Source organism: Crocodylus siamensis, chromosome 10 (genome assembly GCF_052110815.1).
Source record: "Crocodylus siamensis isolate JL-2025a chromosome 10, ASM5211081v1, whole genome shotgun sequence".
Lineage (NCBI taxonomy): Eukaryota > Metazoa > Chordata > Crocodylia > Crocodylidae > Crocodylus > Crocodylus siamensis.
In genome coordinates this window covers 5035800-5061578 of record NC_143404.1, presented here as the reverse complement: position 1 = coordinate 5061578, position 25779 = coordinate 5035800, and the positions used below count along the sequence as shown (strand labels likewise).

The following is a 25779-nucleotide window of genomic DNA, read 5'->3' as shown; positions in this document are numbered from 1 at the left end:
TATAACTTTATTTAATCTTTCACATTCAGATATTACAACAAAACTCTTAATGACAAAGTATAACAAGTACTATACGAGGAGAAGAAAGAAAGAAGTGTTTTAACTGGTTTGATATATAACCATGAACTTCCAGAGATAGGACTCAAATACAGTGGGTTGTAAAACCCATGGGTACTTCTAGGTAACGGCAACACTCACAAACACACAAACACTTTCTCACACTCACAACACCCACTTACTCTCACACACAACACACTTACTCACTCATGCAGAACCCCTAATATCCTACTTTTATCAAAGTCCACTTCACCAAAACATTCAATGCTGCTGGGGCAACAACTGGTACCAGTTTAAAATGTTGTCATATAAATGAAGTATTACTGGATACACAGGTCTGATGCATGTTCAGGGTATGAGCATGTGTATGTGCAGGCAGAGAATTCATGACTGCTTGGAATCAAATCCTTTACTTTCACGAGGGAGGAATGTCTTTTATCAGTATCAATGAGTGGCAAAGAAAAAGGAAACTCTGGGTATATGAAGTACAGTCATTTTTAAGGGACGATGGCAAGTAGGTGCAGTGACAAAAGAAGTGAGGGTGCTGTTATAACCCAGTAGGTATAGAAATTAGCAGGGACTATAAACCTGAACTATAATCCTGTGACTGTCAAAAACCCAAATAGTATTAGACACCAGAGCCAAAAAAACCCAACTGCCAGCATCATGTCATCGGTTGTCCTGATCTGCGCCAAATAAAAAATGAAAGAAATAATAGAAAAGTGGATTTGTAAAACTCTGGAAGGTTTAATACTCACTGAGGTGGCCACAACACTGAAAAGAACATCACATTATGAAACTAGAATTTGAATCTTGCTTGAATGGTTGTAAAAGACCAAGAATACAATTGTCTGTGACCGTCCAGATTCACGCATTACGTTCATGCTTCATTAGAGGGCACGTCTGCACAGCACATGGTACATGCTCATATTATGGGTGCACTATTCATATCTTTCTCTTGTTGCAGATGCAATAGGATTTGATTTTTTTCCTCCCAGTCAAGATGGTGCAAACAATAGGCAACAAAGAAAACCTCTGTCCATTTTGAATGACTGGAACAATAAAAATTAAATATTACTCCAGCTCCTCACCGCTGAAATTCAGAGACTCGTCCAGGTCACCTCTGACCACGGACTTTAATACCGTAACCTTTCCACAGGTTGGTCTCTGTACACCAGTTATAGCGTGAGTGCATGTTCTGAATGCTGAGACACTGCTCAGCAGTGCAAGCTCACTGCCTGTGAAGGGAAATAATGTGTTTCAAACCCATGCGTTCACACTGGTCAAGGGAGCTGCATTAGGACCTTGTTTAAACAAGGCTACATTTCAGCCATCCCATACACAAAGCTGTGAGGCCTTCTGCAGAGTGTGTTACTTGCTGTTTTATGTATAGACGAAGGCAGGCTGCTATGGAGGATGCCTGCCCTGGAGAGAGCGGGCTACATTCAGCTTGGTTTTTTGCTTGCCCTGAAGCAGATATAAGACCTCAGCAGTGCGAAGCGGGCGTAACCTCCCCTCTGCCAAGGGGAGAGCGAAAAATAGCCGCACGTGTGCAGAGGAGAACTGATATTACACAGAGCAGACACTGAGTGCACCCACAAGGCACGGGCCAACGCAGGAAAGGCATGGGCATTGAGGGACAGGCTTAGAAATTCATAAAGCCTTCTTAGGGAAGAAACAGAGTCTGGAAAACACGTGTCTGGTACAACAACAACAACAAAAAAGCCCAAATAACCCCCTTATTTTATACAAAGAAGCCTGGCCCGCAAGCAGAGTTCCTTGGGTGCTGAGATGCCAGTGAGATAGGGAGCTTCCAGCAGGGAGGGGGATGAGGGATCAGAGATGCTGGAGGGAAGCTCACAAGCTGCTCAAACCAGCCTCTTCAGAAGAAGCCTCTGATGTGCCTGCATGCATTAGGAGCAGAGAAAAGGCAGGTGGAGAATGGCAGGGAACCAGAACCAACATGTGTCCCAAAGGGCCTGCAGAGAGATTCCCCAGATCTTCTTCATTCACGTGGTTTTGCATATACAGAAAGCCACTGAAGCAGCTCCTAAAGAACATATGGGTACTGCTACCCAGCCCCACGGCTGACCAGCAAAGCTTACCGGGATGCGAGACTGGCACACATCGGAGGCTCTGCCATGACAGGAGCTGCAGAGGAGCCTGGCAGAGGGGGTGTTGTCTGCTGGAGCAGTGGCTGCCTAAAGTGGGGCTCATAGATAGGGAGCACGCTTATCTGTCCAGGCTTAATAGTGCTTACCGATCCCTGCACACAAGCCTCTCTTCCACTTGTGCAGCAATGCCAGCAAACAAGTGCTACAAGGAAAGGAGCCTTGTCTTTCCGCTTGGTCTCCCCCATTGTTTGTAAAGCACTTGCAGCAGTTTGCATATAAACACCTTGCTCCTTGCCAGCTTGATCCTTTTCCTTCCAGCAAACACTGATTTTCTCCCTCTGCCTTGAAAAGCCAGCTGAGATTTACATGGCTTTGTCATTTATTTTCTTATCTGAGCAACAAATGATCTCAGCACAGCCCTGGGGAAAGGCTGCTTAGCTCCCTGCTGCCAGCACAGAGGGGATAAACCTCTGCTTTTTCATAGGGTCTTCAATAATACTTCATCTGGAGGACTTCAGCTACTGGCTGCTGCCTGTTTCCAGGCCTGTTGCTTTAAGATGGCAAAAATAACCCACCTGGTAAGACACTCAAAGCAGGCCTGGGCATTATTCCCGGAGGAATGCTGGGATGGGATGGACCTGGGGAGCAGGGATGGCATGGGTGGGTATCCCCTGGGATCTACCCAACTGCCTCTGGGAAATGGCCTGCTTTTGCTGCTGGTTGGGGTTTCTTCCCTTTGATCCTGCCCCCTTCCTCAGTGGCTGAAGTGGGGAGGAGAGGCAGAAAAGACAATCCCAGGAAAGCAATTTCAGGCTGCATGTCAGGATGGAGACGGTTCTATTTATATCTGACCTGAACCACGGCTTATGGAGTGGAGTCCTGTCTGCATGGAGCCGGGATGCAAAGAGAAGGGCTACAGTGCTTGGGAGGGACACCCGCCTGTCTGACCCAGGCAGATCTCATTACACCCACTGCTCAGGGGTCCCCCCCGCGAGGCGGCAACTTGAGTCGCGGCATCAGTCGGTGTCCAGAGGGGTCTCTCCTTCTCTCCCTGTGCTCTGCATGGGTTTCCTGCTGGGGTTCCTTCTGGCTCGAAGGGGAAGCTCAAGGGGGAAGCTCCGTATGGCAGTGGCGATGCAGCGTCGGGGGGTGGAAGGTGGGTCTCGGCATGGCATCTTTGCTGCCCGTGCCCGTCAGTACTGCTCCGAGAAGAAGGATGCCTGGAGGGCGGAGGGGCTGGCCCCCTCCCCGGGCGGGGTGCAGCTGCCATCCTCCGAGTGTTCTGACAGCTCCCCATATTCGCTGTTGTAAAAAGTCTGGCCTCTGACCTGGGACTGACATGATGGCCGAGCCCTGCCCCTCAGGTCCGACTGTTCCTCTGCCAGCTCCATGTTCCAACCGGGCCCTTTACTGCTGCAAGGGGGAAGAGAGGTGCAGAGAATCAGTCCCAAGCAGCCCCCGGGAACCCCCATCGCTCTGCAAGGCTTCCCCGCACCAGGGAGACTCCCCTAAAGAGCTGCCAAGGCAGGGACAGGAGAGAGAGACTTGCTTGGTGTGTCCACACCCCACAGGCAGTGCATGTGAGGGGAACCCCTGGTGTGCTAACACCTAGTGCCTCCGACAAGCTGGGGATGCTTGCCACCAGCCCATGCCAGCGAGCTAACAGCCAGGGGGCCCTGAGGAGTTAATCCCCAGCATGCTAATAGAAAGCACATCCAAGCTACTAGGAAGAAGCAAGCTAGCAACCAGTGCTGACACCGAGTGTGCCGACAGTCTGTCCAAGCAAGCTGAACCTGGGTCTGCTAACAGCCTGAGCATGACACAGTACAGCCCAGAGGGGTAACAGCCCAGTCACCTAGGGCACAAACACACTGTGCACCCAGGTTTAAATCCTATACCCAGCACCAGGCCTGACACTTGGGGGTGTGCATGTGTGGGAACGGTTCTCCCAGGGCCACTTGCTGGCAGCTGTTCCAGCTCAGTGGTTGTAGTGGTCTCTATAGAGCCCTGCACAGTGGCTGGTGCACCTGGGAAGGCAATCAGGTAGAGACAAGTAACAAAGAAGACAGCCCCTGCCCCACCACGGTCACAGCTGAGGTGTCAGACGGGATGCAGTTGGTGGCTGAGATGGACAGACAGGAGGGAAGAGGGGGAAGACAAGGGCACAACACAAAGTTTTGCAGGAAAACAGAAACCTCAGCTCCCCCCTGTCTAAGGCCACTGGGCAGCAAGTGGCAGAGGAAGGCTTCAAGGACAGATTTAGGAAGAGGAGTGCCTCTGGGAAGTCTGGCAGGAGATCTTCCCCAGTGCAGCTGTGGCCTGGAAGGAAATGTGCTGATGCTTGAGGGATGAGTGAACAGGCAATAATCAAAGCTGGTGTGTCCCTGAGAGCAGGCTGATGTGTTAGCATGCCTGGAGGACAGGTTGGGGCTAAATGCCCAAGGGTCTAAAACCCAAGGCAAGGATGCTGAGTCCAAGGTGATGGAGGAGGGTAGGCAGTTGCAGACTCAGGGGCTGGGTTTCCCCAGAGCAAACTTGTGCGTAACTCATGCAAGGCCTCTCTGCCCTCCTCCTGCCCCAGTGGCAGCATGTCCCAGCGGGACCATGCCTGACACACCCTGCACACACGCTCTGAACCCAGAAGTGCATTATGCTGTTGTTCTGGGGTGACCCTCTGCAGCTGCTCTTGCGACCTCACTCTTTGGATCCTAGAGAGTCTTTATTGGAACATTTCCCAGTTCAGAGGGTGTGGGTGGGGAGCAGATGGGCAGGGCAAGCTGGAGGCCATGCCAGTCAGGGTGCATACCTGCATGGGGCAGACCTGTCCTCCACCTTCTAACACAGGGCACCGGCCTTTGTCTCTGGGGAGAGGAGGGATATTCTGGGAAGGTGAGAAGTGGATGTGGTCTCACTCTCAACTTCTGGATATTGGAAATTAGCCATAATATAGAATGAGAAGGGATACAGAAAGGGCCTGGCCCTGGAATAGCAACAGGTGGTATAGGATTTTACCACTTTCTAACGCTTATTCCTTTTGCTCCTGCAAAAGTAATGTGCCCACTCAGGCCTCTCCTGGCAAAGGGCTCCAGGAATGCAGCTGCTAGGAGCAAGTCTATGGGGAGGCAACCAGGAGATGCACAGCTCCCTGCCTTCAGTAGCAGGAGTCCTAAAGCAGGCAGCAGAACTCAGCCAAGGGGGTCCGAGTAGGAGATACCTGCATCCACCTTCTTTTCTGTGTCGGTTTTCTATCCTCTCAAACTCCTCAGAGGCCAGAACCATCCCACTGTCCGTTTGATTGTCCTGGGTGGAAGCAAGGGAGCATTATCAGTACCAGCCCTACCAAGTGGTCCTTCCACTCCTGCTGGCATTGTGGGGTGGAAAGCATCATTCATGAAAGCACACACCAGAGCTATCTGCTAGAGAGGTGGCAGCGCTGAGGGAGGTGGGAGACATTTTTGCCAGGGGATGCTGTGGTTTCAGTGGGCCTCAGCTTTCAGAAGCAGCCTCTGGAAGTCACATTTTCAAATGCAGGGTTTGTGTGTGTACTTTAGGCGACTGGTTTTGAACATCTGCTTCCTTTCGCTGAAGGTATGACCTGTCCCAGCAAACAGCATGGCACCCGGCATTTTTCTGACAAGGCCCCTCAGTAGCTGGGGAATTAATTTTTGAAACTGTGGGAAAATGGAGGTTAATGTAATTTCTAAGCTATCTATTCAACACTCAGACAGGCCAGCGATGGCTATACAGAAATACTGCACATGATGGTGACAAACATGCACGGGGCTGGACTGGGTAGTACAGAGATGAACAGATAGACCGCATATGGGTAACGACTCTCCCTCTGTCTATCTCACAGTGAATGGGCCAGAAAATAATGCACTTCCCTCACCTGCCCTTGTCCCCCAGGCTGCACTCACCGGGTGTGCTTTATACATGGTGTGCATCATGGGGAACTCCTCGAATGTCTTTATTCTGGACGGACACCTTATCTGATTCCCCCCAGTCAGACAGCCGGGGAATGACACGCAGTTGTAGTATCTGTCAACAGAAACAGGCAGCACATGAGAAAACGAATAAGCCACTCTCTAGATTCATGCTCTGCAAAAGGTCACCTGTCTTGGGCTCCCCTCAAAGAGCTTATCTTGGTGAGCAGGCAACTCTCACAGGCAGTCAGGGGGCTCTGGCAGTTTCTAGACACCTGTGTGCTAACCTTCTTCTTTTAACACAGTGGCACAGAGGCCTGGGATGTACTTGGTAGCCGTGTTGGTCTGAGACAAGAAGACATACACAAACCTAGAACTCTTGGGTCCAAAATGATACCTTTTATTAGACCAAAACTGGGAAATTGGCAGGACACTTTTCTTGTGATTTCCCAGTTGGTCTAATAACAGGTATCATTTTGGAACTGAGAGCTGTAGTTTTTTTGTATGGAGGCCTGGGGCACTGCTCCTCCGGCGATGGAGAAGCACCCACCAGGGAGGAAGGCAACCAGGCAGGCACTGCAGTCACTAAAAGCTTTCTGTCATCCTACACACCTTGGCTATTCAGCTTTTTAGCCATGTCCTAGAGCTTAACCACCAGAGACACTGTGGATCGGTGGTGAGAGACAGTGGATAAGAGAGGAAATTTTCCATGCATCAATACTGTCCAAGCCCTGCCCTGCAATCACTGAACAGCCTCCCAAGGGTTGAGGCACAGGACCCATCTCTTGAGTCACTTAAAAGTGGACAAAAGAAGGCACCTGATGGATTGGCAGCGACAAACTAGACAGGTAGTTCCCTGCCATAGGAATCCAGGGTCTGGAGTGCATTGCTGGTGGTGGGAGGTCGATGCAGATGATCTGCTCAGGCATGAGGTCTCTTGCTGGACACCAGGAACACAATGAGGAAGCTTTGCCTCCCAGCACCGGACTCAGATCTGCTTAAAGGGCATCCCCAAAGCTTAGCTCTACGGAGATTTTCCAAAGGGCATCATTATGGGATCAGCTCCTGGCAGGGTTCTTTGTCCCATCAAGACACTTCCCAGGAGGCATCAGGGACTCACCTTGCTGCTAAACTGTGGCAGCGTATCCTCATGTCAAACTCCTCTTCATCAGAGTTCTGCTGGGCAGAGGAAGGCACCTGGGAGAAGCCGTCGTCCTCCGAGCTCTGCGAGTCGTTCAGCGGGATGTAATCCTTCCCTTCCTGGTGGGAGGGAACACAGCTGAGGAGGTGCATGGAAAACAGCAGGAGTGGGCAGGCCAAAACCATCTCCCTTGAGCCCAGTGAGGGAGGAGGCTGGGTGTGTTACGGGGGCTGCGAGTATGTGCGGATGTGCGTGCACTGGAGGAACAGCAAGGAGAAAGAAAGTAGCTAATCCCCTATCTTGGAAAGGATGCAGCTCCTCAGCTTCCCTCTTGTGGGGATGTTGGTAGAAAGCAGGTGCAGCACTTATTCTACTGACATTTACCCCAGGGTTCACTGTTAGATTGAAGTCTAACAGCCTGTAGGCCACAATGGATGCTACGTACAGTGCACAGAAATCAACCCCCCACCCATATTGGGGATGTCTTGTGCGTCGGATGTGCCACTGTACTGTGTTGACTTCTGGCCAGCACCTGCAGAGTGTTATGCCTGATGTGTCCCTTTGTGATACACTAATGGGACAACAGCATTTGGAAAGCCTGCAGCTGCACCTGGGATGAATTTGCCCTGGGGCACAGCAGCAAAAGGGTTAATTTTGAAGCATGATCAAGGAAACTATGAACCAGAGCTGCATGTTCACTGCATGGCAAATCAGATCTGATCAACTACTGCATGGCAGTAATTAGGAGCATGTGTAGATACATCTGTATGTCACCATTGATGGTTAATAGGATAATTGGCTGGTCTGCGTGCCCATGACATTCAAATTTGGAGATACAGTTTCAAAAAGCCTTGCTAATGCCTGGTATTCATTACTGGTGCCTGACAGAGGCAAGGACTTGCCAGGAGGTAAAGGCAGCTTAGAAACTCCATAACGTGGAGGCAACTGAGAAAGAACAAGCAGTTGGCTATACTCCCAGCAAGCTAGCTAGCAATGCTGTGCTGGGGACTACAGTGAAACACGCATGTCACAGAGCGATACAGATAACAACTGTGTGAGTCTGAACCTCAGCACATGTCCCTCCGTGTATTTTCCATGTTGCTATGCAGATTTACCATCTGTTCATCTGTCCACTCGTGCACATGCACGCACACACAAACACACACATGCATGGTGTCAGAGGAGGTTGTAGGTGAGAGGTGGATAACTAGTAGCGCAAGGAAGAAAGGGCTGCTTGAAGGAACCGGGCCCAGCACTGTGCTGGGCTGTGATGGTTTGTAAGAGCCTCACCTGCTGGACGTTCTCCTGTAGAAGATCCCCCAAGATCTCCACCAGGTCTGAGAACGTGGGTCTCTCCTTGGGGTCCCCATTCCAGCAGCTCAACATGATGCGGTAACTGCCAGGAGGAAACAGTGCTCACTTTTCATAAAACTCACCCTTCTCAGGCAGCCTGCAGTCCTCAGCTGAACGCAAGGGCCGCTTAGACAGGTGGTGACAGCCCAGTGATGGAGCGAATGATCTCTCTCAGGTGAATACCTAGCTTTCTACAACACCATCCCGGTTTGGCTACCCTGGATAGAAGGAAGCCTGAAGTCAAGCTGTCCTAAGCAGCTCTGACTCGGGCATCCTTTTACGTTTATTTGTCTTCAGCCTCGTCCCTGAAGACAATGCTTTCTGGGGCACAAACTAAAGAGTTGCAAATACACTGTTTGAAAGAGAAAGGGCATCTATCCAGCATGGGTGACCTTCCCTCAGCCTTCCTGGCTCTGTGGTTTGAGTCAGAAGTGTCCCACTCACATTTCTGCCGTGGCGTATTCAGGAGCTCTCATCCTGGTACCATCCTTGAGTCTCTGGCAGAACTCCTCATTGATCTGGACTCCAGGGTAAGGGGAGGCACCTAGAGAGGAAAATTCAAAGATGATAAGGAATAGGGGAAATGAAATCTGCAGGACACCTGCATCTTGTCCTGCAGAGGCAGGTGTGATGCTGGAGAGGCAGGTGTGATGCTGCTTCCCTCTCCATCCTCTTCTTTCACACTCTGTCTCACACTGGAAGGTGCAGTCTTTCTTTTCCCACCGTGCTTTCAGAGGTACTGCTGAAAAGGCCGCCTGTCCTGTATGCCAAGCCTGCTCTGCAGAAGATCTCCCTCGGAAGTGCATGGTACCCCCCCCATCTCAGCACTGACCTAGAGAAAAGATCTCCCAGAGCAGGACTCCAAAGGACCAGACGTCACTCTGGGTGGTGTAGACCTTGTCAAAGATGCTTTCTGGAGCCATCCACTTCAAGGGAAGGCGAGCCTGTGGGACAGAGACATGCCGTAGGAACAGGGTCATCCTTGCAACCTGGAACAGACCTATGGGTACCAGTGTGAGAAATGAGACCCAGAACAGCTTCCCCACCCCGGGCTATTTCACGGGCAGAAGGGATAAGGATGGATGTCAGCTAAGGGAGAAGAAACATCCGTGCATCAAAACGTTACATCCCTGTTCTGTGGTGACAGCTGTAAATATATCAATCTCTAAGTATTATGTTCCCACTGAGGGACAGATCACTTAAGTTTTCTCCTGCCCAGTCATCTCTTTCTGTTCCTCCTTTGTATTTACCACCCACAGGGTAGCCCCAGGCCCAATCCAGATGTGCATAAGCCGAGATTCTCTACTCACGCTGCCTTTCCTGACATAGTCGGGGTCTTTGTAGATGTCCCGGGCTAGACCGAAGTCGCAGATCTTCACCACGTTGTTCTCTGACAGCAAGATGTTGCGCGCTGCTAGATCTCTGTGGATGCACTAGGGGAGAACAGGAAGAGGGGCAAGATCAGAATGAGTGGAGTTTGTGCAGGGTCAGCCAAGGGAGGTGGAAAAACTGCTGCATCTCCCCCTCACTTGCTTGTAGCCATGAAAGCAGCCCCTAGAAACTCCTTTACCTCTGGACACCTGCAGTCGACTCCAGGGAGCTCACAAGGAAGAAGCAGACCTCTCAAGAGCAAATGAACATGCATCGTGCTCAGGGCACTTAAGTCAGAATCAGAACAAATATGAAACCCAGAGCAGAATCAAATGACTCCTGCTTCCCCCTTCTGGAAACCACAGCATTCTGGTTTGGGGTTTTTGGCAGTAGGGGAAAGACAAAAATCCAAAAGAAGATTGGTTGTATGATTAAGGGACAGGGCAGGGCTCAGGAACTCAGCTGTCTTCCCAGCTTGGCCACAGACTTCCCATGAGCTCAGGGCAAGTCCTTTCGTTTCTCTCGGTGCAAGCTTCCCATCTATAAAATGGCAATGGTAATAGCTCCTTCCAGTGCAATGGTTTCGTGAGGATATATCAATACAGACAGAGAAACGCCATTGCCATTTTAGAGATGGAGAGCAGACACAGAGAAGTGTACACGTACGTACACCCCCACCTTCATTTCTATTATATGGATATTGTGAGAGACCTATCAAGACAGAGAGATAGGAAACAGAATCAGGATACATAAGGCAAGCTCACCTTTCTAGATGCTAGGAACTCCATGCCCCGTGCCACCTGGAAGCTGTAGCAGATCAGGTCTTCCATAGTTAAAGGACTTTGCCACAAATCATCCACTGTCCCAGAAGTGAAAGAAAAAAATCATTATCTTCCCTGGCTGATAGACTTCACCTTCCACCCCCGCTTGCCTCCAGAACTGCTGGATGAGCTCAGTACCTCAGCAAACTACCAGGATGTTTAATGCAGCCTATTTCTTAACAGGACCAGCTATAGTCTAGAACAGTGACTCTCAACCGGGGTGCCTCAAGATCCTTTCAGGAGTGCTGTAGGGTGCCAGGCAGTGGTAGCATGGTTAGGTGTGCAAACATAATTCACAAGATAAGCTCAGAGACTTCAAATAGGAATCCAGAGTGTTAAAAACGTTCTGCCCCGTTGTGATTTTTCTGACTTCTTTGCAACAGAAGAATTACTCTACTATTTTTCTGTAGCTAAAAAATGAGTGAAAACTAAGAGCTGGTATTGTTTGAGACTCCTAAGGAGTGCCCACGTTTACCCAAGAGAGCTTTGAGTCTAAAAATAATGAGAACCACACGTCTAGGGTTTTTCCTGCGACCACTTCAGATGATGACGTGTTCACTAAGAAAGGCTGTTCAAGTCCAGGAAGAAACCTTCTGCAGCTGATGCTTTTCAATCATGATTGACAGAGCCTGTGCCAATCCACAGAGCTTGGGGGAGAGGATGCTTTCAGATGAACCACTGATTACTACAGTTGCTTGTGAGTATTGAGTAGGAGCTGGGGTCCTGGCAGATTAGGGCCCCATTGCACTAGATACTATTCATGCATAAAAAGCTGCTGCTGGCTCAAAGAATGCACGATCTGGGTTTATAAACAGAGAGAAAAGATGGGTACAACAAACTACCAAGAACACATGACCATGAACAGTTAGAGGGAGGAAGGAGTGGGCACCATCTCTCTTTCTGGAACTTCTCTGTATCTTTGCTCACATGAGGAGGAAGAAGATGCATGGGCTGGCCTCACATGGGGAGAGGACCTTAATGTGCAACCACAAGGAAGTGACTGGTCCCCCATGTGACCTGGTCACCCCAGTTAGGAACCTGAACAAAGCATCTGGTCAGGAGATCTGGGCTGTGTTCCCAGCTCTGCTCTCTGCCCCCAGGAGGGACATTCTCATCTTCCTCTTTCTCAGTTTCCCCATTTGCACACTGGGGAAGATGCTGTGAAACTTTTGAGAGCTCCAGGTGAGAAGCTCTTTGTTAGTACGAGCTAAGGATTATTCTGCATCTTAAACAAGTTGCCAGGCTTGTTCAGAGACAGCACTAATCACCGCATACTAGGCTTGGTAACCTCAGAGCCCACGCTATCACAAGAGGCCACAGGATTCCAGCTAAGGCAAGGAAAGCAATCAGACCAACGTCACTGGACTCCCCTGCCCCTGTTAGTCAGGGCTGCTTGCTGCACGTTGACAGATACCCTAACGATTCAGTGGTAATTAAACCTGGCACTAATTTAATGGGATGAAACAGGCAGCAAATAGTGAAGGCCAGGGCTGATTACTCACTTTCCTGTATTGGCTGTGCTGTCTGGCTCTTGTTCATCAGAAGCCTGCTGAAGATTGCACTGTCGCTGGTACCCGAGCGACTCCTCCTGTCTGCTCTCACGGCCTCGACAATGGACCGGACCTGGATGCGCTGTCTGGGTGATTTCTCCTTTGAAGCAAACAGCTCAGTGTAAGACGCACAGCAGCGATTTCGTCACCACATTTTGTACCCTACGCTTCCCAGCTCTGGTCTGCCAAAGGGACCCCACCCTGGCCTGGATGCACCAATCCTCCCTTGGGCAGCAAGTGATGCACACTCTGCATTCACCCATCAGCAGCACCATCACATGGAACCGGCACATGCCTAGCCGTGAGGCTTCATTGCACCTGACCGTCAGACTCAGGCTTGCTCCAAGCCATCTGCACGCTTCTTCCTTCCCTAACCATGGGGCAAGGTCTGCTAACATGCTGCAAGGTAAGATAGGCTACGTACCCTGTAAGGACTGAATCCTTCTCGTTTGGTCCGCAGGTAGTTGGAGAGGTTTCCATATTTGCAAAACTCCACAATCACCATGAGGGGGCCTCGAGAGAAGAAACAAAGGCGTCAGCAGTTTCCTGGACGGAGAGCTAAATCTGCCCTGACTTCCTCCACGTGTAGTTCCACTCTGCTCAGCAGACACGTCATCACATGCGCTCCCGGATGCGTACCGATGCATCCCAACACTCACGCTCCTCTGCTGTCGCACTCACAGGGGAAATGATGCACTGTGTGAGGCGGAAGAACTCTGGACTCACTTCCCAGCCAGCTGTCCCAGGGACGGTGGATATTTACCATTGGGTTTAGTGCAGGCGCCCAGCAGGTTAACAACATTGAGGTGGTTTCCAATGTGAATGAGGATCTTCAGCTCGGACATCAGTGCCTTGTGCTCACTTGCAGTAGCTCCCTCTGCAAAAATACACACCAGAGTATGGATCCTCTTGGATTAAAGCCCCTTTCTCCATACTTGTTTTCACTAAGGCCCTATCCCCAGTAACCTCAAAACTACGTCGGCTCAGATCATAATTGTGTCAAACATGGTACCCGTTAGCAAGGCAGTAGCACCAGTGTAGACGAGGTCTTACTACCTTGTCTTATAAAAATATGACCGGTAGACTCCTCCATCCCGCCCAGCTGTATTGCTAGTCTAAGTTACGGTAGGTCAGCCTACTGCTGTTGAAAACTGCAGCCAAAGGTAACGCAACCTGCACCAACAAACTGTTGCTAGTGGTAGCTGGAAGTGTTTGAATCCACTTGGCAGAGGGACAAATTACCAAGTCAGGTCTGCATACACATGTCCACGCATTTCTAACCTGGCCCGATGACTTCTTGGACTGAGATAATAAGCCATAAAACCTTTGAAGGAAAACCAGAAACAAACTGAATTTGGGTTTTTCAGAGCCTGGCTGTAGACAGCTACACTGGGGTTAGAGTCTCTGACTTGGTTCAGACCCAGAAGTTTATTCTTTCATTCATTTCCTATATTAACCACATTGTTTGAGTAACTCTTTGTTCCTAGAGTTTTCCTCTAGAGAATGCAAGCTGCAGCAGTGTTTGCTCTTCAATAGTTATTTATGCTCCAGGTGTTGTGTTGTTGCTCCATGCACTGAGATGCATCTCTTTTTTGTGAGCATTTTCTGCTTCTTCCTCCTGTTTTAAGCAGATCTAAGGCTTGCTATTCAGAGCGGTTTGGCCACAGAGATTCTCCCTGCTTGGAGGGGGGCAGGGAAGGGCCTTTCCAAAGAGAGTCTTACATGCTGGAAGAGAGCTAATGTTAGTGCCTGGCGGGGAATTGCAATCAATGTTCACATGGTCTTGCTTTCAAACAGGCCTCTACAATTACTCCCACAGACTTTGTGTGTGCACCCTCATATGTAAATGGGCACTGAGATCAATGTCTTCCACATGCTAATGCCTATCTGTGTGTGCAGGGCCCTTTGCCTTAGGGGTTGCACATATACGTGGTGCCCAGTGTGCTCAAATAATGTGGGGTGTTTTTAAGCATCCAGGACAGGAGGATGACGCTGCAGAGGCCTGTTGGAAAATGTGGTCACAGGCTGGAGACCTCAAATCAGCAGCATGCCAAGACAGGGCCTGTGTCTGACAGGTGCAGGGCAGGTCAAGCTCTCCTGATTTCAAGAGAATTGCAACCTACTTCCCCCAGCTCTGCATCCGGTCTTTAAACACAAAATGCCATCCGCTTTGAAAGCAAGGATCAGAATAGCTAGCGCGGCTGTGGAATTTCCATTACCGGCAGGTTTAAGCGCAGGTTGGACAACCATTTGTCTGGGATGGCTTCGACACAGCCAATCCTGCTCTGAGCAAGGGCTGGATTAGATGGCCGCTTGAGTTCCCTCTCAGCCTTATTTTCTATGATTCTATGACAAGCAGCTTCCTTGTCAGTCACAGGCCAAACGTGGAGCTCAGGACCATCTCTCTCTCTCCTCCGAGAGTCAGTAAGGCCAACCAAGTCCCTAAAGCAGAGCAGGGAAGGAGCATTTCCTTGCAGTCCTCAGGAACTTAAACTGGAAGCTGGATATCCCAGGGTCCTGGGTGTACGGCTACACTGCTGGAACACAGCACTGTACACCGAGTGCTCAGTGCCTGTTCTGCACATGCTACCTCCTGAAATGGGAGCAATGTGGCCAGCTTGGTAGATGCCTGCCACAGCAGAGCTGAATGACACCACTGCAGGCAGGTGGCAACATTACTGGCCTTTTGGGGGGCAGCAGGTGTGGAGGTGTGGAGGGCTCCCGCGTGCTGCCAGGCCAGCCTAGACAAGACCTAATGGTACAAGGAGGCATCTAATTGGGTTTGCAAAAGCACCTGAGCTGCCTAATTCCAGCAGCATAACTCAGGGTAGTAAGCAGGGCACCAGTGCCAGGTGCCCGTTTAAGGGAGCCCATACTGCCCCCACCACTGCTCCTGCCACTGCAGCAACGGTGAGCGTTTGGGGAACTTGCACTGTGGCAGCAGCCCTGTGCAAGGAGGTAAATGGTCAGGACCCCATAACTCTTGGCTGTGCCTCGGCTGGACCCCCACCAGGGCAGGACCAGCGGGACTGTAGTGGGAGTCAGATCCAGTCCCTCAAGGTAGCTTTCTGCATACCTTGTAAAGCTGGCCCCCACTCCTCTGCAGCTTTTCCAGTGCCCCCGCATGGGGACAGGATGCCTTCTAGCAGAGGCCAATGGGAGCAAGGGCTCAAAGCCCAGAGACCTAGAAGTTGAAGGAAGCATGTTCCCTTTACGGCCCCATGCACCCCCCATCCTCTGCCAAGGGCTGCAGAGACCTAGGGGCTTTCACCACGTGAGCACTGGAGAGGTGACAAGGATTCATCTAAATCACTGAAAGCGGTTTCTGTAAGACACAGGTATTAGCCAAGCAGCCAGCTCCTCCCCTGCTGTCTGCCCCAGCCATCCTTCTTGCCTCCTTGGCTCCATACCTTTCAGCATTTTGACTGCCACAGTCTCACAGCTGTTACTCTTATGAATCCCAAACGCGGAGGCTTCCACCACCTTCCCGAAGGCACCATGGCCGAGGACTTTACCTGCCAGGAAGAGAAGGACAGAGGGAAGGTAGCGCGCCTCTCCTGGTGACGGGAGAACAGGTGGCTCGCCTGGGGCCGCGCCAGGAGAACGGGACAAAAACAAAACAGGAAAGCGGGAGGAAGAGAAAAGGGATGAAAAAGGAAGAGGAAGGAGTAGAGCATTTGCACTGCCCAGGTCGCTGCCTCTCCGGGGGCCATCGTGAAAGGATGAATGGGGGAGCGGAGACAGACCCAGCGCTGACAAAGCACAGGAAGGAAGTCGCTTGCTGAGGTGAGGCACCATTTGTTGCCCCCGAGCGGAGTTTGTGGGAAAGGTGAGCGCAACACCTTGGAGCAGAACGGCGAGGGCGGATGGCGCTATTCCAGCCCTGGCATTCCCACACGCAGCCCTCTCAACCCTCCGGAGGCTGCGCAGGGAGTGGAAGTGGGGACAGGGGTGCGTGTGTTGGGCGGGGGGCGCCTACTCCAGCATGCTCCCTCTGCAAAGGAGCCTTGGACTACCTGGAAGGCCCCGGGCTTCTGGCACCCTTGCTTCACAGGGAGCAAGGAAGCAGGGCCCTAGAGTGAGTGGAGTTTGGGGACTCGGCCATGGCTAAAACCCAGGCATACAGAAGCCCCGGAGGAACAAGGCAGTGAGATCCAGAAGCCTACATCATGCCCAAGGGTGGTGTCCAAGTGTACCCTGCATTGAGGACAGAAGCTGGGGACCCGATACTGGCAGGAGGCAGGGCGCCCAGAAGGAGAGATCAACCCTCAGGCACAGCCCAGAGCTTGCAGGGCCTGGCTGCCCCTCACCTAAGCGGAGTCGCTCCCGGGGGAACTCCCACTTGCTGGAGTCGTAAGGCAGGTATTCGCACTGCTCCTCCAGGGGCACTGCGCCGGGGTCCATGATGATGGACAGGTAGCCGGTCTTGATATCGGCATGGGCAGGCTGCAGGAGTCAACAGACAGGGAGTCAGTCTCATTTCCAGTGGGAAGGCACCCTCCTCCCTGGCTGTACGGCGCCCTAACACCTGACCCTCAGGTCTGCTCGAAGGGGATCTCCTCCTTCCCCTCAGAGGAAGCTCTGTGCCCTTAGTCCAATGCCAAGACTACCCATCCTTCTCCCCAGCCTTGTGGCCACTGTGCCTGGAAACAAGGCAGCCCAGGGAATCATACAGTGCACATCCTCTCAGTGACATGAGAATAAGGCGCCTGCAGGTGCTGCTGGAAAGGTCACTTCAGCTGCTGTGCCCTCCCTCCAGGACATGCAAGAGGCTTTTGAGCTCCTCTCTCCCACTCCTACCTGCCCTCCTCCACCTCTCCCCCCACAACGCACCCTTCTGATATTACAGAAGATGAGAATGAGGAGGATCCAGAAGAAGACGGCGATGACCCCCGTGCCAATGAGGATGACAATCTCCACGTTGGTCTTGTCATCGGAGCCTGTGGGAGGTGGGGGACAACAGTGGGATCAGGAAGATGCTCATTCACCGCTCTCCACCCCAGCCTGGCCCACCCTTGCCATGTGCCCCGAGACACAGGAGGCAGGGGTCGGAGGAGATGAGACAGTGCATTCCCCTCACACTGAGCTAAGCACAGGTGCCGCTGTGAGAGCCCTGCCTCCCATCAGAGAGCCCTCAGCATGGTCCAACACCCTGTGAGTGAGCCACGGCTGCATGTCTGTGGAGAATACGGCTCAGTTGCATGCTCGCTCCCTCTCCTCATGACGCCTTACCTTCAGCAAGACCAAGGTGCCTTTGATCCCCACTGCACCAGCTCCCTCGAAGCCCGTGGAAGCAGTAGGGGCCCTTGTCTGCACCCCCACCCTAAGCCTCAAGAGACTGTTCCCCATGCATCTACAGGCTGGGGAGCTGACGGTACCTTCCACAGAGACGCTGGCCGAGGAGTTCACGCAGCCCTTGGCGTTGCAGACACTGCACAGGTAGAGGCCAGCGTCCTCTTCTCGCACCCTCTGAATGCTCAGCCTCTGGTTGGAATCTGCCAGGTCAATGCCTGAAAGGTGCAGAGGGCTGCGGGTATCAGTGCTGGCTGGGGCAGGCCCAGGAAGGACGAGAGCCTCACACTAGATAGACTCAGACTCAACGTAAGACATACGCTTTATATAGGGAGGGTCATTTGCAAGTGGGGCCTCTTGCCCAGGGCTGCAGTGGAGTCCCCATCTCTGAATGTTTCCAACTCAAAGCTGGGTGCCTTGTAAGAGCTGTGCTCTAGTCTGAACAGAAGTTGATGGCGTGCAGACAATAGCTAATGCTACTAGTCCCTGGTGTGGTTTGACACCTCACATAAGAAGACCCTGGGGTGAAAAGACCTGGGACCGAGCTTAGCTTCCCAGCTGTGCACAGGCACAGTACAAATGCACCTGCGCTCAAGTCAGGCCCCGGTGTCATGTGCTTGGCCAGTGAGGACACAGTCAAATCATGGTGGAACCTAACATCCAACCCTGTTCCAGACCTGCTGTGCAGCACGGGGGCCTAGAGTCTAGACCACATCTACCTATGATAGCAGATATGCCTGGCAGTCCTGTAGAGGCAGACCCCCCCACCTTCTGCTCCACCCCTGCAAACCAGATGTACCTGAGACCTCTTCCACCAGCTTCTCGTCCTTGTACCAGCTGATGGCAGGAATGTGAATGCCGTCCACCCTGCAACGCATCTCTATCGAGTCACTGACGTTCACCCAGATGTCTGTCAGGTTCTGCTTCAGTCTGGGGATCTCCAGGGCTAAAGGAGCAGCATGCAAACAAAGAGGAGGCTGAAGGAAAGCAGGAGCTTTACTGCTCTGAAAACACCCGGACCCCTACGGGAGTGGGAAAGAAGTCTGTGAATGGGGCAGAGGGAGCTACATAGAGCAATGGCAGAGGCCCCAGCTTCTGCTGGCGGAGACACCAGTACTGCAAGCTTGCCCTTGCTGCTAATGGCTCATTCGCTCCAGCCCCTCCTGGTCCTCTCCATGTCCCTTGCTCTGCACACTTATGCAAAGCCTGTCCCTTGCCTTGTCCCCCTTCCACCACCCCAGCACATGGGGCCCATTTAGGCTTTGTGCATGCCCTCTGCCCTCCCGAGCCCTGGCTCCTCACCCTGAACCGAGATGTATTTCTTGTGGCAGTGCTTCTCTCGGGTCTTTCGGTTCTGCACCTCGCAAACATAGTCGCCCTCCTCACCCAGCGAGATGTTGGGAATGGTGAGCAGCAGGGTGGCGTCATTGGAGTCGGGTTTGAAGTGCAGCTCCCCTTGCATCTTGGTGGCATAGTGGTGGACGTTCTTGCAGTCGAGCACCAGCGGGTTGCCTTCCTCATCGTGTAGCTTGGAGAGGTTCAGCCGGTACCACTGCAGGTTCTCGTAGGTGTAGTTGTCGGCATTGCAGCTCAGCTGGAGGTCTTGCCCCTCAATGGGCTCCTCCGATGGCTGAGTCTCGATCTTAAATCCATCGGGAATGGCTGCCAGGAAAACAAGGCATGTGTGGCTGAGATTTATGGCTCATCTGTCACTGAATGGCCTTACAGGGTAGAACTGTAACTGTGCTGAACTCCCCGAGTCGACCCTGTACACAGAAAGCTTTCCAGAGCACAGCTGCAGCTTTCACATTTTGGCAAGTAATAACTATGGCTAGGAGGGGTCACAGGTGATGCACTGAAGACCTGAGCTCAAGTTAAGACCAGGTCACAAGTCCAGCGAGGTTGGGAGGTCTGAACCTTGCGGTCAGTCTAAGGCCCCTGCTACACATTACATACACTACACAATGAATTGCACAATAAATTTAGACCAGCCACACATGCAAAATAATTATCGTGTGATAAAAATGACTATCCATCTATGCAAAGGGCCAACCAGCTATAAAGTGAGTTCTTGAAAGAGTGTAACAAATTTACCACTGGTTTCTATCCAGCTTTCATCTGAATGTGTAGCAGGGTCCTAAGTGTTAAAACAGGTTTCTAAGCTGCTTCCACTAAAAAAGAGCTTGCACCCACCCTTTGCACATTGAAGAGGTGTGTATGCAGACAAGGTTAAGTGCCCACCTGCCCACACAAACAACAGCTCTGTGTGCGTAGCCTTGTTGCAATTCATGTGGCTGTGATGGGCTCTTTACACGTAGGGATGAAGACCAGTCCCCACCCCGAACCGTTTATACTCTCAAGAGCACGCTGAATCCGCACCACCAGGGCATCCTGCAAAAATCCCAGACTCCCCAGGACAGAGACTTGGGCCTGTCTAGCAAGGGGGAATGCTGGTCAGGCCTATATAATGGCCTCTTATACTGCATTTCCCTGTCTTTTTTGTGCCTTAAGCCAGTTCTGGCAGTCTCCAAACTTTAACCACAGCTCTCTGGGATTCACCTCTTCCCTGCACTCCCACCAAGCGCCTTGGGAATGGAGCACAACCCCTTTGGGCCAGTGCAGTTGGGGCATACAGCACTAGGGGGAGATCTTACACCAGACACACCTGAGAGCCGCACGCTCCGATTTTGCGGCTGCGACAGAACAAGGCTGCAAACTCTTCCTTCAGAGGCAGGCAGGAAAGTTGCAAGGGGAACAGAGAGGACTCTCAGTCACACTACCATTGTGAGTCCCTGAAGATGCCAGCACGGGCACTGTTTTTCAAGTACCAGATGAGTAAAAGCCTGCAGCAGCGACACTAGCTGGCACATAGTGACTTTTTACTTTGAGGCTGAGTTTGCTGCCAGGACCTTGAGATGGACCTGCTGCAGGCTGCTCCGTGGGGTCATGCCTTGACCTGATTTGGCAGCTGATGCCAACGCATAATGTTCAGGGGAATTTCTCATGGTGAGTGCATGACCCAAGTGCTCTGGGATCAACTTGAGTGGCCTGATGGCTTTCCAGGTGGAGCTTACAGTGCTAATTTTGACCTACAAAGCCACATATGTCCTGGGACTGGCCTATTTGAGGGCCTGCAAGCAGGCAGACAGACAGAAGGGAATGGAAATTCCCAGGCCATGGAAGGGATGGAAATTGCCCTGGCATATTTGTGGTACTCACTGGTTACATAGAAGTAGATCAACCGCTCATCTCGGCCCACTTTGTTGGAAGCAACACACTTGTACATGACGGAAACGTTGGCTTCCTGGATCACCAGTTTGCTGACGGTCTGATAAAGGAAGCAAATGTCAGAATGAATGATAGGGGGAGACAGGCTCTTCTTGGGCCAACACAGGGCAGGCAGTAAAACACATAGCAAATTCCTCTTCCTCACCCCCCAAAAAGCCATAAAGTGCTGTTCCACTCTGAAAAAAAGAGAAATGGTGTAAAAACTGGCCCCTTGGTCTTCAACAGGCTTCTGTACATTTAGAAATCAAATCTTCCCCATCTAACATCTGGCAATACCTTTTTTGGCTTTCTATGACCATTGACAATGCAGAGCCAATATGGGGTGCATACACACATATTAAGTAGACTTAAAATAAGGTGACTTATCTAAGCCAATTCAATTAACACATGTTGGAGTGTATACATGTACAGCTGCTTGACATGGTGACAGCCATCTTGTGAGCTGAGTTGACTTACCTAATGAGACTCAAGATAAGACACCTGGGAGATGTATTATCTTACACCACATTTAAATTGATTCTACATGTGTACAGTGTGACAGTTAAGTCAACTTAAAAAAGTTAAGTTGACTTAACTGCCAGAAAGTTAGTACATAGGTGTATGCACCCCCGGCTACTAGATAAGGAGCAGGATCCCATTCCTAATCATGCCTCAGAAACAGGATTGTGTGCTAACTTCCAGCAAGCACATGAGGGCAAGTCTCCGGAGGGCTATGGAGAGTGTGGGACTCTGCCAGGGGTCCTCAATACCCTCTAACTATTTAGTAGAGGTGAGGAAGAGTGAGAAGGAAAGAGCTTGGATAGATTTACAGGTTCCAAATACAGGTTTGTGGGACTTGGGTTACCGTTTGGGTACAAAAAGCCCATCTGCTTATTTGTAACTGGGGCACAGGTAGATGTGGAGTCCTACCAGGTTGTTTTTACATTTTATAGTTACCTTTCACATCAGAAGGGCACCTTGGCCCTCATTCAGGAAAGCAGATCTGTTCAGCAAAGCAGTTAAGCACATGCTTACTGGCTATCTGAATTCAGTGGGCAGTAAGCAGTTGCTTAAAGTATTTTTAGCGTAAGGAGAAATTCAGGGGCCTGAAAACGCCATGGATCTCACTGCTTTAGGCCATTTTTTCTGCATTCTGTAAATCCCAAGCTTTCATTTAGAAATTTCAAAAAAAGCCGCTCCCTTTTCCCATTGCCAAGATACAGCCAACACAAAGTAAACAGCTCTGTGGCTGTTGTTTGCTCAACATTAGAGGAAACTGTCTCCAGCAAAAACAATAGCATCGACAGCAAAGATTGGAATTTGCTCTTCCTCCACCCTCTTCACCTCGCGGAGGTACGGACTTCAAAGCGATGTGTTATTTGAGCACTTTCCCTTTGAAATGCTCTGTGGTATGAAATCCTGGTTTCCTCTTTTGAGTTAAAGCAACAAGACAGTGCAGAAAGCTATGACAATACAGTATCTCAAAAGAACAAGAAAATGCAAAAACAATTAAAGTTCCTATAACAAGGATAGTTTGCTCCTCCTATGCAGCCTGGATGCTTTAAGTGCTAAGCATGAACAAGGACCCCAAGCACTTCAGTCGTGCGGTGAGGCCCAGAGAAGGAGTCGGAGGAGAAACACAATCTGAGGGCACGACTTCCTTTCCTAAGTAGCGCAGTGCTCTTCTCCCAGAGCTTTGGAGGCTCCCATTGGTTTCGCTGTCTGAGGTCCTTTGGATATTTCATTAAAGTAACCCCTGACGAGCAGGTGCATGGGAGGGGCAGAGGGGAAGAATATATGGGAAAGAGGAGGACGGGGCAGGAGAAGGAGGAGAAGAGCCAAGGGAGCTAGCTGCTAAGAGAAAAGATGAAAGCCACGCTACGAGGCGCCGGGTGCCACCACCAGCGCCTGCTACATCTCTCGGTCACGTCGCCCTTCATCCATGGACAACTGCCCCCAAAGGGAAGGGGCTGGAGCAGAGTCACAGGCAGCATCTTCCCGCCTGCCACCCTTTCTGGCACAGCGACGAATTCCTGGCCGGGGCGTTGGAACCGGACGGGACTTCGGAGGTGTGTATGAAAACAGGAAGTGACTTTAGGAAACAAGGAGCGTTTGTTTGTTCTTGAGCCTGTATCCCTCTGTGCGCGTTTGGTGCCTGACACTCCAGCCCGGAGCAGGAAGTTAGTCATGGCGGGGCGCACATACTTCTGACACTTATGGCTACCAGAGGGATGGAGAGACACAGCTATTCAGCGCTGGCCGGGCTTTGCCGTGTCACACGTCAGAAGGAGGGAGTGGAGTCCCTTCCAGGGAGGAAGCATGCTGCGAGAGCCAACGGCTTGGGCTCCACGGGGCATGCATGCACTCCCACGCTTTCATTCACGCCGGCACTGGCCGGGTGTCAGCCTTTCCACGCCACTCCGCTTACTGGCTTTTCCCCCAGGCCAAACTGAGTCTCAAGTGAGTGGTTGTTATCCCAGGATGGTCAGAGTCCCATCCTGTCCTTCGGGGATAGGTTGGTGTCTGATTTGCAGCAGTGGGCTGGCTTTCCCCAGCTGATTGTCTCTACTTCATGTACTGGGATTCTGCACCTGAGAAGTGATGCCTGTGTCCAAGAGCAAAAGCATGGGGGTTTATGGGACAGAGGAGAGTGTTTTGCCTCTGGGGAAGGGATAAGGTGGAACCTAATTACAGCGGGGAACAACCTTCCCTCGAGGTTGGTTTGGTAGAGACAGGCTTGAGATGTTTATCAGTTTGCAGGGAACTAGCCTGCCAGCATTTCTCTGTGTCTTGGGCCCCCTCTCTCCCTGGCTTGGACTTTTGCTTCACAGCTTGGTTGCTGGCTGGCAGCAAACCCACGAGGCAACAGAAGACGGTAGTGGAAACCCCGCAAGATCTGCCCCTGGGTGCCCAGACATGCCCTCTGCCTTCCCAGTTGCTCCGGCTGGTCCAGCAGGCTAGATGGCGGGGAGCTAATCTGAACTGAACTACCAGCTGCACCGTACCGAGACTGCTGGCAGCCCCAGGCAAACCTTTAGTATTGCCCCCCACTTCACCTTCACCAGAGATAATGATAATGATAACAATAAAAATTACCATTTTGGGGCCCCCTTTCTGTCTGGGTACCCGGTTCATCCATGCCCGTGTCCGGCCCTGACTACCAGAGAGCTCTGCATCACAAGGAGGGACCTAGAGAAACAGCCTCACCTTGTTTCTTCCTTCTACAAACTCTGTCCAGGTCTCGATGTTCTCAATGGGGTTCACGGCGTCCTGCAGCGACACGTCCTTCCAGTCCTTGCACTCGGGCATCCGGTCCCGCTGATGCCGCTTTGCTGCCCGTCGCCAACTGCGATAGCAGGGAGGGGAGAAAGGGAAGGGAGAGAGGGTGTTAGCTGGGAAGGAGACAAACAGAGGGCTTGAGACCCGGAGGGCTCCTTGCACTGAGACAAGACGCACTTTTTGGGCTCGGTTACAATACTTCACGTCCCAATGGCATTTGCCACGTGGGCAGGTCTTACCAAACCCCTTGAGCCGGGCAAGAGGATTACTTCTGTTCAGAGGGAGACACTGCAGCAGGGAGAGGGAAGCAACCAGCCCAGCATGGCCACTATTTTAGCTACAAGTTTGTCCTGGCCTCCGAAAGCAGGAGGAGGCTGGAAAGGAAAGCCAGTCGCTCCTGCCGAGGCCGGTTTCTGGCTGTGCTCTGAATCCACATTACGATTCTCCGGAGCTGGATCCGGAGCGCAGAGGGCTGAAATGCCACCGCCTGGGGCTTGCTGCCGGGGAGCGATTGCATATGTTTCTGCTCCCCCACCTGGTGGCTCAGGTCCACCGAAATCCTGCTCTGGGGCCGAGGGAAACGTCTCCGGCACAGATGCTGAAGGCAGCGAAGAGAGAAGGGAGTGACTGAACCTCCTTGGCCCCGGCGCTTTCCAATGTGGGGGAAGGAGCCCGAGGCTGTTCAGCCTTTGATTTTCCAGCAGTGCAGAACCCAGTCTAACGGGGCTGTGCATTTAAGAAAGGCAGGTGGGCGATGTGGAAAGGAGCAGAGGGTCGGTCCGAGACCCCCGGAGCAGGGCACGAGGGTGCCCCCGGGGGAGTGAGCAGGGAGCATCCCCAGTCTGTGAAGGGGCTGGTGCTTTGCAGCTTGGGCAAACCGGGGGCAAGGGGCACAGGGCAGAGCGACGCTGCTCCACGGGTGCATGGGGGTAAGGGCAAGGGGGAATCTGCCGGGAGCGCAGGGCAGAGGGCTCAGGGTTTTGCGGGCCCCAGGATCTGTGTAAACAACAGGAAGTCAGGAAGAAGCCTCCTGCATCCTCTGGAGCTGCACTAAGCAGAAACGCCGCGGCCTTGGGAGACAGTGCTCATAACTCACCGGCCCTGCTGCTTCCTGACAGGGCCACAAAGCGCTCGTGTGCTAGTGGAAATGCCCTGGCTTCCTTGCCCCTGGCAGCAGTGCCTTTGTGGCCTGGGTGGTTGTGCAAGTGTGACATTTCCTCCAGGCCCTGTGACTCTCCTCTCTGCCAGCTCCTGCTGCCTCTGCTTCGCTCTCTGGATGCATCCGCACACAACCTTTCCCTTGAACCGCAGTGGGGACCAGGGAGCGAGCGAGCCCCCCGGAGCCAGCTGCCATTTGACCGCTGCATCACCTATTTTGAGCAGGGTGCGATAGCACAGGGATGAAAAGACTTGGGACCCGCTACACAAGCACCTCGTACGAGGCGGCCTGCCCCAGCACTACGGGCAGCAAGGGATTTTGCAGGGGGAAGTCTAGTGTAGACGGGGCCTCCCAGACACCCCTCACCTTTACAGCTCATCATGCTGAAGGCCGTGCACTGCAGAGACCTATTCCTGCCATAAAAGGCCAGCAGGATCCTTTCCAGAGCCTAC

At 52.0% G+C, this 25779-nt stretch overlaps 1 protein-coding gene across 3 annotated transcripts in view; it reads right to left on the bottom strand.

Annotated features, from left to right (window-relative positions):
- Positions 1-25779, bottom strand: part of FLT4 (fms related receptor tyrosine kinase 4) — a 73328-nt gene continuing 47549 nt past the window's right edge. For 2 of the 3 annotated variants that reach the window (XM_090064929.1, XM_090064930.1), the window contains exons 11-30: positions 24097-24235; positions 20842-20950; positions 18925-19284; positions 18422-18568; positions 17709-17840; positions 17164-17270; positions 16641-16776; positions 15741-15845; positions 13094-13207; positions 12755-12843; positions 12283-12430; positions 10724-10818; positions 9899-10021; positions 9421-9532; positions 9033-9132; positions 8526-8631; positions 7215-7354; positions 6089-6209; positions 5386-5471; positions 1-3584 (exon numbers count right to left, since the gene is read on the bottom strand). In XM_090064929.1, coding sequence (XP_089921055.1) covers positions 3365-3584; positions 5386-5471; positions 6089-6209; positions 7215-7354; positions 8526-8631; positions 9033-9132; positions 9421-9532; positions 9899-10021; positions 10724-10818; positions 12283-12430; positions 12755-12843; positions 13094-13207; positions 15741-15845; positions 16641-16776; positions 17164-17270; positions 17709-17840; positions 18422-18568; positions 18925-19284; positions 20842-20950; positions 24097-24235 — 2689 coding nt within the window. In that variant the 3' untranslated portion in view covers positions 1-3364. The remainder of the gene's footprint in view (positions 3585-5385; positions 5472-6088; positions 6210-7214; positions 7355-8525; positions 8632-9032; positions 9133-9420; positions 9533-9898; positions 10022-10723; positions 10819-12282; positions 12431-12754; positions 12844-13093; positions 13208-15740; positions 15846-16640; positions 16777-17163; positions 17271-17708; positions 17841-18421; positions 18569-18924; positions 19285-20841; positions 20951-24096; positions 24236-25779) is intronic. The other variant, XM_090064931.1, reaches the window with a different exon arrangement.